Consider the following 15,087-nt stretch of genomic DNA (forward strand, 5'->3'; position numbering starts at 1 on the left):
GAAAGGATATAATAAAGGCAAAAGGCGAGAAAAGGGTTGGAGATGAGAGGACAACATGTGGAGAGAGAAGATGAAGACGGTGCATGTACGTTGAGGCGTCTGTTGCTGCTAATTACCTCACATGCCTCATTAAATACAAGCTCTTCGCAGAACTGAGAGGATGCTGATGTTTGGTGGTGGTACTTGAGCAGGAGCAGGAAACAGGAGTGGAAACCATTCTAGCCCTTGCTGTCAGCTGAGTCATGAGCAAGACGCAGCAGCCTCCTTGACACTGTGTTATTCTTCAGGTCATGGCCAATCAGCCAGGGACCAGTCCGACTCCTCCGTCTGCCCACTTTGCTTAAGAAGGAACTCCACTCCATTAAGCCCATCCTGCCTGTCAGTTCCAGTGCTAAAAGCTTACCTTGGTGACCCATGCCGACCATTAAGCTGTAGACTATACTAAATCCCCTGGATATTTACTGCCACAGAACACCATTAAACTTATATGGTGTCATACACAAATGCCATATTATCACCCCCTGCCTCAATAACACACATAAAGGCAGCCATCTTGTTGGAGCATGTGGTTGCGAAGCTGGTGGCAGTCGACACGATCTGATGTAATTATGATGTAACACACATTTATGCCACCATATGGTGCACAGGCCGTACACGACAAAGAAGATTAAGTGAGGTGTTAAAAAGTTTCTTTACAAAACCAAAAGTAGGCCTACTTGAAGTGTTTTCTCCTGAAACTGCATACTGTTGCAGCTACACCTTAATTGTGGCAAAATAAGATTTCCTATGGGTCTATTATCTCCACCCACTGTGCCCATCGATTGTATGTTCACATGGTAGGTAGCTACAGCATCTTTTGGTTGCTTCTAGTCCTTGGGAGATGTGTCACCACAATGCAAAGGCCACAAAAACAAATGCAAACAACATAAAACAAACACAAAAGTCACCACTAAATTCAAATTAAGCCACAACAGAAGTGGGCAGTGGTCCATCTATTATTACTATAACAATAAATGTGAAAATAAAAAAGCACTTAAACGACTAGGCCCATTAGTTGCATTAATGATGTAATCCCCATTATTTATTATTAGTAGGCTCTATTGCAGCTTTTGTGTAATTTTAATGTAGTTCTCGATTTTCACCAGCAGGGTGCGCATTCATCCCACATAGCCTATTTGGTGCTGGCGCTGTGTTTTTCTTTTATTTTCTTTTTTCTTTCTGGTCCAAAGTCTAAATAACTTGAATCAACAACATAATAACGCGAGTTCGTGTTGTTTGATATGGTTTCCACTTTGGTGAGCAAAATTGGCCGACGAGCATCGCCTTTTTTGGTCTTTTGAACGGAAAACTCAGGTGAGTGCATTATTATTAGCCTCCTAGCTTAACATGCTAGCTGATGCTGATCATGGCTGATTGTTTACTTTATTTTGTGGCTATATAACTTGCTCATGTATATTTATGCTTCTATAACAATAGAAAAGAAAACACTTGGAGACAGACCGAATGTTTGTGTGTTTAATTTGAGCGTTAATCTATTTGGGAAATGCAGGAATTAGGCTAGTTATTGCTAGAGCACTTATTGTTGTGTTGTAGTGGAAGCTGTACACGAAACAGGTGTTGTTGAGTTTAGCCTACTCTGTCAGCCGTGTGCATTGTGTTGTTCACAGGGAGTAAATTCATCTAGTGTCATCTAAATAATATTTTGGATGTAATTTTTTGTGTATGCTGTGCATTCTACTGTGAATAGTCATCAATTATTCATACACAAATGTATGTTTTTATACAATTAGCCTATATATGATTTGGGAAAATGTTATAGAGTGCCGATGCGGAAGAGAAGCTCGCCATGGGAACCTTTTGCTGTCATAGAGCCAATAAATGGCTAGTTATCAAGAAACAACTTGGCATATTTGTGTATCATCATTTTTCAAAATAAATTACCATTCTCAGGTTGAGGTAGCCTACTTGCTGTGGCTTTTGCATTGTGACCCGTGTAGACTACCATAACAGTCATTCATGCAACATTCAATAAGTTTAATTAATGGTTTTAGCTATTACAAGCTGGAATAAACACAAATGCAGACAGCAAGGTTTATAATATCTCTGCTGTGACTCCAGAAATTATCCTAACTAACTTTTTCTTTTGGCTCAAAGGTGCACTCAGCTAGACCAAGTATTACTACACTACACTTGCTGGCAAAATTGAACTGAACATACCCATACACACATCATAGCCTAGTCCTGCTTAACAAACTTATGCCACCCAATTATTTCTTCCTATTTGCAGCCTGGAGAGAAAAGGATAACTCTGGCACAATTAGAGCCACCAGTATGTTGGAGTCTATTAGAGGTCATCATGCCAGCAACATTTTCTTTGGCAAGAGCATTACCACTGCAGGTCAAGTACACTCTGAATGCGAATGAACAAAATTGATTTACAATCCAACATCAGCCTTTTTTGCTTGCCAATGTTATAGCTAGTGTGTTTAACCACATAGACAATGGGCTTCTATAAATACATATCATCCTGAAATATCAAAACACTCATAAACATTTGATTAACAGGCTGAAGCTTTCTTTATAGAATATTGCTCAAGTTGTGTTAAAGTAACATTTGTATAGTCACTTTTTTGTACTACACAAATTACCTATGGCATTTGAAGATGTGCTACCACCAATATCCTTTGACCAATACCCACTTACTGTGGCAACCCCACTCCCTTCCCCTATTGAATTCTTTCACTTACACTTTTACACTCATATACTTCTTTTTCACCAGAACTAAGAGAGGTGATGCGGAGGCGTTATGTGAGATGATGGGAAAATCCAAGTGTGGGGTTAGGAGAAAAAGACAGATTGATCGTCAACATCACCCAGCCAGTACGGACAGGCAGCAATGGATTTCAGGGCACTTAGCTCACAGAAGGGTCATGTGAGGTGGGACATTTACTTCTACCCTACCCAATTATTAAACAGGAGATCACAGAGAGTGTGAATTGGATCAGTTTCTAACTCTCGCAAGGTCAGGGCCTCCTCAACCTGAGGCTGAGCTGGTGAGTCTATGGAGGACATGAGGTATAGGGGATGGTACTGTACCAAGCAAGCTAATGCTGACTCTCCTTCAGTTGCGGCAAGAGCACTATGTTGCTTTATCTTATATAAAGCAGTGACACAGGATAATTCAAGACTTTGGTCATTTTTGATCTGAGCTTTTTTGGCACGTTATTGGATTGCATCACATTGAAAGTACAGAAAACTAGAACACGCATCAAAGTCAACAGCTCCAAAGTAAGAGATTATTCCCATGGTTGCATGAACTCCTTTCTGACATTATCTCAACAAACATAGAGGACTAAATGTTTCATGCAGGTAAAGTAAGGAATTTGTTAAAGGCCTTTGGCTTTGGATGGCATTACACTGAACACAGTTTTCTATTTTCCCACTAACTCAGAGTTTTTCAGCCTTGGCATTTTTATGACATAGCCCAGAGCTTTCACGTCTCTCCATACACCTCCTTGATAACATGAAAATTAAATATCACCCAATACACTGTGCAGTCCGTAGCTTCTCATAAAACTCTTTTGATATTCTGCCACACTAATTTCAGAGTTCTTGTAATAAAGCTTTCATAATCTGCCAATTATTAATATTTAATAATAGTGTAAAATCAAGTCACAGAAAAGTTAGTATTCACTTTGTGAAGACTTTCCTCTCTGACTTGTCGAGGTTTTTCTTCTCTTTGCAAGTGAAGCACAGTCGAGATTTTACCTTAAGGGACAAAAAACAAGTTGAAAAGTTGCAACTTTGCTCTGATGGTTCTTGTTTTGGACTTTTGACCTTCAGAAACGTTGTTCACTGGAGGTATATCGTCCAGACTGATATGTTAAGCTGGTTGATTCATGGTCGAGACGAGGTATTAACAGGAGTACTGCTGCAGATAGTTTCCATGTAAGTTTAGATTTATAGTTCAGAGTTGGATTTCGCACTTTGCCAGCACCATTGCACTAGACTTATCAAATGTCATCTCATGTTGTTGTCTGTACCCTTATTTATTTACTTTGCAGTATGGAGCGATGGTGGATGCAATGTGTACAGTGTACTAACCAGCATAGTGTGTGAACTTCAATAGTGCAGTGTTGTCCCAAATCAAACACTACCATTGTGCACTCACAGGCAATAACAGTGTCACCATGGGACCATGGTTATATCACCTGCCTGCTTGCTGCTTTGCTAACATGACTTGATGAAATGAACCTATGTGGCCCCTCTTTGTTAAAACAAACCCCCTTTGGTCCCATTAACATTACACCTTCTTGGTCACTCCAGGTTTTTTTTATTTTTGCAACCCTCATAGTATGTCCTGCAGTGTATAGTTTTGCTTATTCACCATGTTTTATTACTGTTACGTAAAAACCCATCTTGGTTTCACAAGTTGTAGATAGTTATGTAGCCCTTTGCTACGCTCAAATGCCCTGATATGATACTAAAAGACAGCATTGTTTTAAAATATTTATTAAAATAATGTTAAAGTTAAAGAATCAAGTGAAATTCCCAACATCTAACCCAAACCCTAACCCCAACATCTACTTCCCCTTAGGGCAAGAAAAACCCTCAGAAATTAGGACATTTCAGCAGCTAAATATTTAATCTGAATGCTTGTCAGGGCAAGTGTAAGCCCATGATTCCTTTTTATACCTCTCTTGCTCTTGAACACTGAGAGGGGTTGTCAGATGATGCAAAGAAAACCCTCCTAAAGGGTAAGCATTTGTGACAGAGGAATAGAGAGTACGAGAGAGAAAGGAGCGTGAGAGAAAGAGAAAGAACTCGTCAGTGAAGTTATTAAGAGAAAAGAGCATTCAGTCTGACAGAGGGCAGCATGGCACGGGTGCTGGAGAAAGGAAGCAGAGGCTGAGAAGCACTTCAAAAGCATGATTGGTAACCGATTCCCTTGACTTCTCTCTTGCAAATAAAGCGTAATGTTGCGATTTCTGCAAGCTACACTGAAAAAGAGAATCTGCAAGTCTGCACTGCATGCTCAGAGGAGCTCGTCTGAGAAGACACAGATTTCACTGCAAACCAAACAAAGCCCCGCATGAGTTTCCACCGCGGCATTTCAAGAGAATCAAGTAGCAGAGAGCAGCTTAGTTTGACAAACATGACAGAAGTGTCGGGGTGCAAGAGCGGCAGCTTTTCTCTCTTTAAACGTTCATTGATAGTGGACTGTCTTCACTGTTGCTTCTTTAGAGCCCTTTAGGCAGAATATAATTTAAATCAGCTGTCTGATTAGTATGACCTTGGGAACTGTCTTCATCCCACAGGGTAACTGACTGCGGCTGAAGATTGGTGTTAAGTTTCGTCAACACTCCTCGGAGCAAGTTTAGAATATGTTAATTAACTCATTGATTGAGGTGGGCGGTTCATTTTAAAAGCAGAAGTTGAGGTCTCTAGTGTGGAGAGACAAAAAAAGGGAAGAAAAAAAATATACTGCTGTGCATATCAATGGCTAACATCAGTAGCTTCTGCAAACCTCATTCCTTCCCTGCAAGGACACATTTAGTATCTGTTTCTCATTGAGGCCATACATGCAAAATAGACCAACCAAGAGTGTTTTTGCCTCTGATACCCCTGCATTAATTTCTGAATATATAGTAGTAGCAAGTGGGAGAAATACAACAGGGAGTTTTGCTTTTGAACTCATTTAAGAAACTGGGTCAAAGTTTTATCATCAGTGCCATTGCTTGTTTATGTAAACATAAGGACAAAAGTCACTTTAGAAACTCAGGCCCTGTTTACACGACAACGCTCGCGGATGAAAACGGCAAAATATTTCATCGGATGTGCCTTTCGTTTAGACGGCGACGGCGTTTTGGGAGCATGAAAACGCAAAAAAGTGAAATCACCCTGCGTGGCGTCTCCGTGTAAAGGGTGAAAACGAAAAAATTCTGCTCTGATTGCTATGACCTGAGGAGGGCACGGAGGGCAGCATTACAATCGCCGGCGTACAGCCTGCCGGAAATCAAGAAGAAGAAGAAGAAGAAGAAGAAGAAGAAAACACAGGTGTGCGGACTTGGTGGTGTTGTGTGTTGAGTGGCACACTGCCACCAAGGCACCTGGCGTGCATGAATTCCACAGACTTTTTTTGCGTCACTGTATGCACGCAGATTTCCACCCCAAAAACGCTCGTCTAAACGTGGAATAAAAAGTGAAGACGCGATGCCACTTTTGCGTTTTCTGTTCTGATCATTTCCGTATAAATGTAGCCTCAGTCAGCTTTCATAAAGGGCTTTGAACATACACTCTTTATTAGGCACACACCATACTATTACTGGCAGATGTGTCCCGTTGCTCTGAAAACATCCTAATTTCCTCATGGCATGCATTCCACAAGATGTTGGAAACTGCCTGGTCCATGTTGACATGACTGCATCACATCAGTTCTGCACATTTATGCTGAATGCGCTCATGTTCTACCAATGATGCTATACTGCATTTAGATCTGGTGAATGGGGGAGGCCACTGAAGGTCTTGGAAGTCATTGCCATGTTCACAAAACCAGTTTGAGCTTAATTATATTGCACAATACTATCTGAATACATGTATTTTATTGCAGATGAATGCAAACTATTATTATCTATTCTTTTCTTTCTTCTTTACATTTTATACTGCATTTACTTATTTTTATTGTATCCTCTATACCATATTATATATATATACCGGCAATACCACTCCACATGCCTCTCATCTACACACACATACACGTATACTACCTACATATATCATCGTAACTTCACGTTGTCAACTGTTTGTATGTTTAGTCCATGTGTTGTAACGTATTTGTCCCTTACGTCACCTTGTCTATCAAATATTTTTTTAAAAACAGTTTGAGAAGAGTTTTCGGTTGTGACTCGGTGCATCATCGTACCAATAGAAGGTGGTAACCTGTGGTCATGAAGGGATGCACATGGTCAGCAACAACACCCACAGTGGCAGTCAAACTGTGATTGATAACTATTAAGAAAACCTGTGGATTTGACACGAGGCAGGTTGGGTCTATTGATTCATACTGCTGACCCCACCACGTGCGTGCCTCAGCTGAAATCTAGATTAATCAGACCAGGCTACGTTTTTCAAGTCTCCAGCTGTCCAGTTTGGTGAATATGTTCCCATTTCAGCTTCAGATTTCTGTTCATGTTGAACCAGACGTGATTTTTGTTGTTGTTGTAAGCCATCCACCCTGAGCTCTGAGCTGCTGTGCATTCTGGGATGTTTTTCTCCTCTCCACAGTTACAAGGAGTGGTTATCTAAGTTACTGTAGCGTTTCTGTCAGCTCCAGCCAGTCTGGCCATTCTCCTCTGACCTCTCATAAAAAGAAAGGCTTTCCTTCCACAGGACTCCTGCTCACTGGGTGTTTTTTTGTTCTTTGCATCATCCTGAGACCTCCAGGGACTTGTTGTGCCAGAAAATCCCAGGAGATCATCAGTTCCCAGAAAAACTCAAAGCAGCCCGTCTGGCACCAAAAGTCATGTCACAGTCAAAATCTCTGTGATCAGATTTGTTTTCCTCAGTGTGGACATTAAAGGGGACATATTATGCAAAACTCACTTTTTCATTGCTTTAGTATGTGTATTTGCGTATCCGGAGTGCCTCCTCACCCCTTAAAGGTCAGTTTTGACAACTACGTCAACATTTTGTAAACTGCCATAGTCAGAAAATGTGTCTCTTAACAAGCCGTTTTAATTTCACCCGACTTATTACATCACAAGCCGGGTGATGTGAATATTCAAGCCCTCGCTCCCATGGTTACCTCAGCTACCAGAGCGAAGATTCTAAACCGACCGTTTAGAGCAGAGCTGTGAAACTGGTGTGTAGAGAACCCAGCTGTGTTCAATCTTTTGGTTTTTCTGGCCAAAGCATGTTACTAACATTACTCTTAGACATCAAGGTACCATGTCAAGAAGCAGAAATTAGCAAAATATGTCCCCTTTAACTGAAGCTCCTGACCTGTATCTGCATGATTGTGAGCGTTGTACTGCTACCACATGATTGGCTGATGGATAATTGCATGAATAAGCAGGTGCACAGGGAAGATATTTGACTGGCATGTTAGTCAAAAGCTTAGCCTTGGTATTCACTTTGATTGTCTCAGGAATGTCATGAACTTAGAAAACATTCCATTCTCTTTTTTGTGTCAACAGGATGCATCTCTTTTTTCTTCTCCATCTTCACTGCCGCTCTTTTTTCTCCACATCCTTGGATTGTCGCACTGTGTGGGAGATGGGCTTCTACGTCAAGCAAGAGGTAATTGAAAAGTGCAGAAAATAAATCTTTTCAATCAGATTCTGAAGGCTTTGTCCTCTCGCTGTGCAGGCAAATGTGACGATTGCAAAACAAAGCACGTCACATTCTGCATCAGATAACAGCGCTAATGTGTAGGGAGAATCACCGAAGCCAGTCTTTGCGGGATCGTCACAAGGGTTCTTTGGTTTGTTTGCTTCCTTATATAAAAGATATGCATAGCACGAGCGAATCAGCCCCAGACTTCATAGCTTCCTGTCTCAACTATCCTCAACATTCAGTTTTTTTCTTTTTGTAGAGGATGTCGTTCATTATCTCAAAATGAAGACTAAACAGCGGGCTTTGTGCGCAGCTATAATGAAGGCTTCTCAGATGTGTCAAATTGCTGAAGGTCACTGACACACGTTATGCAAACAGTGCGATTTAATCAGCTTCTCATTGACACTCTTTTCAACATTATGTTGGTTTGAGACTATTTGGTGAAGTTTCTTTTTCAACTAAAGGGACGAAGAGCATCTCTAATATTCTGTTCAGCATTCAAATAACATTGTGTGTCAGAATGTACTGTATTATTCTGGTCTGATCAATACCCTGCTGTCAGTGTTGCCAGAATCTGAAGCAGAAACAGAATTACAATCAGATATTACCCAAGTGCACATACTGCACAACATACTGTTCACAAATTTGACCTGCACTTGTAAAACCAAATGAGTTGAAAATACATCCTTTTGCCAGAGGTTAAAGTGTGTGCTTTCTTTCTGTGTGTGCACTTTCCCTGTATGAGAATATAAATAACATAAATGTCATCATGAAAACCAATCAAAAAAGAGACAGCTTTCCATTAGCACAAGAAAAGTCACTACACTGTTGCCCATAAAGTTGGATTTTTTTTCCCACTCTTCTCATGAAATGATTCTGACAATGATTTATTCTTGATAGATAAAGTATCTTATCAAAACTGGTAACTGGGTACTGTGTATAAATAGGAATAAATAGAGGAATGTGTCAACAATATGTACTGTATATATGCACTTAGACGAATTTAGTTACTGATTTACTGCCACAATATCCTGCTTAAAAGGTTGTGTATTTCAAACTTATTTATAACACATACAAATGTGTGAATATGTTGTTTACAGGTTTAAGCCATGAACTAAATATTCTCACATTTGCACAATATATGTCTCTTTTCGCTCTAATGAGTTTAAAGCTGTTGAAACGGCCATGGCACACAGTCAACAGAAGTGAAGATTAAAGCGAGTGGGATGGTACTATTACATGGATACAAACAGGCATACAAACCAGCTTTTGTGTGAAGATGGCATTCAAGGCACAGAAAGAAGCAGTCAGAGCAACAAAGCAGCATTAAAATGTGTCTGGTGCCATGGTTATTGAGCGTTCTCTCTTCCGTCTACACATAACAACTCAAGTAGCAAGAAAGTGACCCTCACGCTGTCATGTACGAATCTCGTCCTCAACAGCGAGAGAGCGAGCCGCTCTTCAAATGTTCACTTTGGCCATCTGGGAAGAAGCTGTCTGAACAGTGTGGTCTCAGCAGTGCTCTGCAGTGCAGCACTAGCTCCATCTGTTGGAGCAGTAGAGAAAAATCACATCTGTCTGACACACACACGCACATACACATGGTTGGAGTGATAAATGAGTGAGGAAAGGAAGCACAGTCTATCTGGTGAGTGAGCTTGAAGGGGCTGCCAAAAAAAGTCAGTGTAGGTGTAGGTGCACAGATTCTGCCTCTACATCGTTGTCCTCCCTAAACTTGCAAAGAGCCACCTGTGTTGTGACATTTTTTTTAGTTTAAAACTTATTATTATCGTTTGTTTTTGTCTTTATTATTTGTTCTTACTTTCTATGTACAGCACTAACAGTTTGTGTTATATGAACGTTGTGGTGAAAGTTCTTGAACGTGGTAGTTGTCCTCATTTCCAACTAGCAGCGGCCCTATGGAGGCGAATGAAAAGCTTTAAATGGACCTCATTTGATATTTCCCATGTGTTTTACTATATCATAATTCAGAACCTGTCAGCTTTAGTGGAAGGAAGCAAGAAGAATAAATCCTTGCATTTGATCTTAGCTTTATCTGAGCTTAAAGCACTGCTGAAGAGATGATCAAGGTCAGGCTTTTTATTTATTACTTTACTCTTGCACAGAAACCTCCTTGACAGAGCTGAGATGTAATAGGTAGGGCAAACGTTCCCATATGCTTTCTATAGCTGATGATTTCACATTGAGGTTCCTACAACCCCAGTGTGTGCTGGAGCTCATCCGAGCGTGCACTGCGTGAAAGGCAAATTAGTGCAACAAGATGCTGAATAATGTGCCGCTCTTCGGGGATCAGAAGTCAAGCTGCTCAGTGTCACTTACTGTGTGTAGGCAGTTTGTAGTCTGCATGCACTACACACTGACTTCTGTCCCCCTGAAGCTCCTGGTAGCTATATAAAGCCATTATAATTGGTCTTTTTGGGGGAATTAGGGATGGAGTCAGACAAATTGAGAAAATGTTAAAATCCAGGCTTCTGCATATGTAGCCATAGTTGGTATAATTGTCCTCTCAATTTATATTCGGTATATCATCTTCATCTTCTTCTTTTTTTTTCTATAATTACTTGGGATATATTGTTCCTAGTAGAATCTAATTTGAGACAAACCTCAGGCCTGTACTTCCAATGGTAGAAGGCTAATGCAGTTCAGGTTCAGGAGTCACAAAGTGCAAATTTGGTCTACAATTAGTAAATATCCATGGCTTCATTTTTTTCTACTCTACATAGTTTCCACCACAGATACAGCCCTAAAAAGAAAAGCAGAAATCACTAAGTTTCTACAACTTGCTCAAAACCAGTGATGCCTGTCTTGATGTTACTGTACATGGCTTAGCTTCATCCCTCGGTGCTGTTTTTGTTAAGCAGAAAACAAACTGATAGCAGATGTACTACATCTGTTGCCAGAGTGATTGTATAATTCCTAGGAGGAGGGCTGCTTTTGGTAGCTCACACAGAATACACTCCTATACATGTAGGGATCTGAAAGGTGCTTTGCTCATTTCCATTCTCTCAACCCAGTGGTTTGTCTGTAAGCCTTGTATCCTTGTTCCTATTCAGTCTGTTTTGTGGTTTTGGGTTTGTGTATTTTTTTTTCTTTCTCATTCATTGTTTTTATTGTCCTTGTGTAAGAACTACAAAAATGAGCCCGAGTGGCTAAATGGGAACATTCACTACATTCAGTACTCTACCTAAAGATGATTGGAGGAGCTGTCTACAGATATTTCTTAACAGTCTAATGTCTGTGCCTATAAATGAGATTCCGCGGTGAAAGAATTGAGAAATAAAATGCTTTATAGAGCTGTAATACTCTGTTACTGATCTGGGTGATGCCTGATTTCTGAGGATTACAGCGGAGTTTCAGGGGATTACAAACACTCAGTAATTTATTTTACATGCACACAATGTGCAAATGAACATCCCACCTCAAAATAGATAAATAACAGAATTAGTCTGTGGGGAGGTGTGCATTTCTAATTAAACGGTGCAGGTGTAAAAACTAGGCTGCACATCTGTTTACGCAAATTACAAATGTTCACTCAATGGGAACCAGATAATGTTATGTACCCAGCACTGTCTTTTCCACTAATGATTATTCTGGAGTCAACCGCTGAGATTATCGCCATTTTACAGGCAACACTGCGTCTAGTAATTCACAGTGATCATGTAAGTGTAAACAAAGATTTACATTTTCTCCTCTGTTTGTATATATTGAGAGAAAACATCTTGCAGTGCCCCCCATGCAGCCACTGTCTCAAGATTTTGAATATGAAAGAGAAATGAGGGTTGGCAGGTGCATTAGTTTGAAGCACTGACAAAGAGGAGAAAGTGCACTCAACTTGGTTTTTCGGTTGCAGTGCACATTATGTTAAAAGCAGCAACAGATCAATTTTGGGACATAGTTTGAAATTCCTTATTAGCATATTAACTATAGTTGGCACAAATCCGACCCACGCATTAGCTTTTCTGTCATTAATTACATGTCAGTTTAGAGAGCAATTAAAGATAAAGTTCTGTGCACAAAAAATAGCTTTCTTTCAGATAATGATCATATTTATATGTGAGCTGCCCACGAGGCCTCCCAACAAGTGTTAACAGTGTATTAGTTGTGCTTTAAGACATAACGTCACAGCCGCTTTAATATCTCAGTGAGAGTTTGCTGCTTTAGTTGGGTTGAAATGTGCAGAGAGTAGGTCTCTGTGTTTTAAATTAGAATAAACTGCTTTTATTAACAGGTCATTAACAGGCTATTCGGTTGCATATAAAAGTGGACGCTGTCATCCTCAAAGCTTTTTATTGGACCGTACACAACAACGGGCTCTGGTTTCATGATCTTCTGACTCGAGGCAGACAGATATGCTGCTATACGGCAAGGCTTGTGGTTTTAGAGGATTGTGCACTGAAAACCACAAGACAGCTGGCGTTTCAAAATGTTTTTCTAATATCTCCGAGCAGCTGAGAGCGGCAAGGGACTGTTTGTTCTCCTCAATGGCCACTAGATGACAGAGCCACTTTGTGGGCCATAAGCAGTCTAATTAGTCCTTGTCCTCCTCTCAAGAATGGTCTGAGCTCCATTAAAGTGACGATAAATGAACTGAGAGAGGCGACGCTGAGAGTCTCTACTGTGTAACTTGATGCTTGTTCTGTTGACAGGTGAATCTCAATCAGGCACAGAGGAAAAATAACAAGAAAAAAAACACAGATTTCAGCTCATGTGTTTTTCTTTAGGTCTTTATGCTTAGATCTTCACAAGGAGTGAAACTACATACAGCCAGTAGATGGCATTACTGAATCACTCCTAACTGTCAACAGCAGCAGCAACGTGCACACATGTTTGCTTTATGTCACATTGATGTCTCTGTTAAAGATGTTTGATCCTGTATTTTTTGGCTGCATGTAAAAAAATAAAATTACCTCATGTTGAATGATAAAATAGATGCACCTACCTACAACAATAGGAGCTGGTAGTTACGTACTTCAGTGACTTAGTAACATGACAACATTGAAAAGAGTGATAAACAGCAGGATTTCCAGGGACAGGATACATTCTGGAAACAGTGTGGACAGTCAATGGCAGACCGTTTTCATTATATTCATGGGCCTCTCCCGTTATTCAACCATATTGGCAAGAATGGAGAAATACAGACTATCTTTGGACTAGAAGTTGATTTTTTTGTTTTTGTTTTTGGTTACACTGTACCTGGGTAAAATCCCAGTTGGTCCAGGACAACTATCCTTATAAAGTGCTCTTGGCTGCGAGCAAGAAGGCCATTACATCTCCAGACAAATCTACCATCAAGGAATGACTGAAATAGGATTGCTGATGAAATACAATGTATGGAAAAACTGACCTTCTCCTTTAGACTCTAGGCTGAGCAATATACAAAATACTGGGAAAGGTGGACTTCATATTAGGTAGATGTAACTCAACGTCTTTGTAAATGAACAGTCCATTTGATACTATGGCCCATGTCAACCTGTCTTGTTCTCTTATATTATTTGTTTGTTTGTTTTTCTCTCTGTTCAGCACAGCATCAAAAAAGCTGTTGCTTAAACTAAGGGTGATGTCAGGCGTCCAGTTGGTGAAGATGTCTACTTAAATATTTTGATCAGTGCAAAATACATGACTCAATGGCATACTAAGTGGTTGCCTGACATTTTTTTAAGCCAACAAAAAAGACAACTATAGGAGCATGTCTGTTGTTGATATAATTATTTTAGTTTGGCAGTTTGAGGACAAATGCTCGTCTGCTTCAGCTCACTCCAGACTAGAAAACAGAACGGCCTGACTGAGAGTTGGCACAGCAGCCCTGTGCCATAGCATTTGGCGACGCTATCACGCCCAGCCCTCCCCCTTGTTGATCAGAGGCAAACTTGCCGACGCCACTGTGTCGCATTCTGGGGATAGCTGCGCATAGGGACGCTGTGATGTGCCACCTGGCCCCTGGCCCTGTTGGTCAGGAACTCTCCCTGACCTCTCCATTAAAACTCGTTTGCCACTGAGAGCCACGGCAGGGGGAGTCTCAGAGGGCCACTTGCGTGCATTCCCCCTGTGATGAGGGAGATTGCGCCGACACCTATTGGGGAAGCTTGGCCTGCCGCGTAGTCTCCATAGGCCCATGAAGCCGCCTGGCCCCGGGAACCACATAGTTGCAGATCAAAGTTGGTCCATTGGTCCACAGCCAACAGACCACTCTGTGCCTTCTCGCCCCATTACTAATAACAATAAGGTCAGCATGGTGTCTCATGCAAAGCCAGAAAGATGTTGAAGGGAATAATTGTTAAACGTGATAAAGACTTTGTGCTTCTTCGCTTATTTGAATTAATTTGAGTTTCAAATGCAAAATTTTGCAAATTTTAAAGACCACTGTGTTGTATATGTATTTCACTAAATGGTTAAAATAGGATTTATATTCATTTATATCAGTGTCATTGTGCCCACCTTGTGTTTCCATAGACTGAAATTATTCACATTACCCCTTATTTATATGCTTTAGATAACACACTATTTTTAGCTGAGTGTCCCTGAGAGGTTGTAATAAATTCTCCTTTGTCTCTGCACACTCACTTCTCACTGGCTCCTCAGTATTGTGGAGAGTTCGAAGTGTAAAACAGGTGTTTGGTTTGTTTTCAACAATCAGTCACCTAGCCTACTAGTGCCAGACACAGCATTTACACCCGCAATAACATGTGTTATTAGACCTCACATGTAGACTACACCATGTTTGTCTGAGCAGTC

General features: G+C 40.6%; 1 protein-coding gene across 1 annotated transcript in view; it reads left to right on the plus strand.

Annotated features, from left to right (window-relative positions):
• The first annotated feature begins 2,296 nt into the window (after nt 1-2,296).
• Nucleotides 2,297-15,087, plus strand: part of LOC146975853 (uncharacterized) — a 56,226-nt gene continuing 43,435 nt past the window's right edge. The window contains exons 1-3 of the mRNA XM_085795149.1: nt 2,297-2,398; nt 2,780-2,937; nt 8,196-8,298. Of these exons, the coding sequence (XP_085651275.1) occupies nt 2,897-2,937; nt 8,196-8,298 (144 nt within the window). The 5' untranslated portion in view covers nt 2,297-2,398; nt 2,780-2,896. The remainder of the gene's footprint in view (nt 2,399-2,779; nt 2,938-8,195; nt 8,299-15,087) is intronic.

This window comes from Trachurus japonicus, chromosome 13 (genome assembly GCF_045865225.1).
Source record: "Trachurus japonicus isolate A0001 chromosome 13, Traja_1.0".
Lineage (NCBI taxonomy): Eukaryota > Metazoa > Chordata > Actinopteri > Carangiformes > Carangidae > Trachurus > Trachurus japonicus.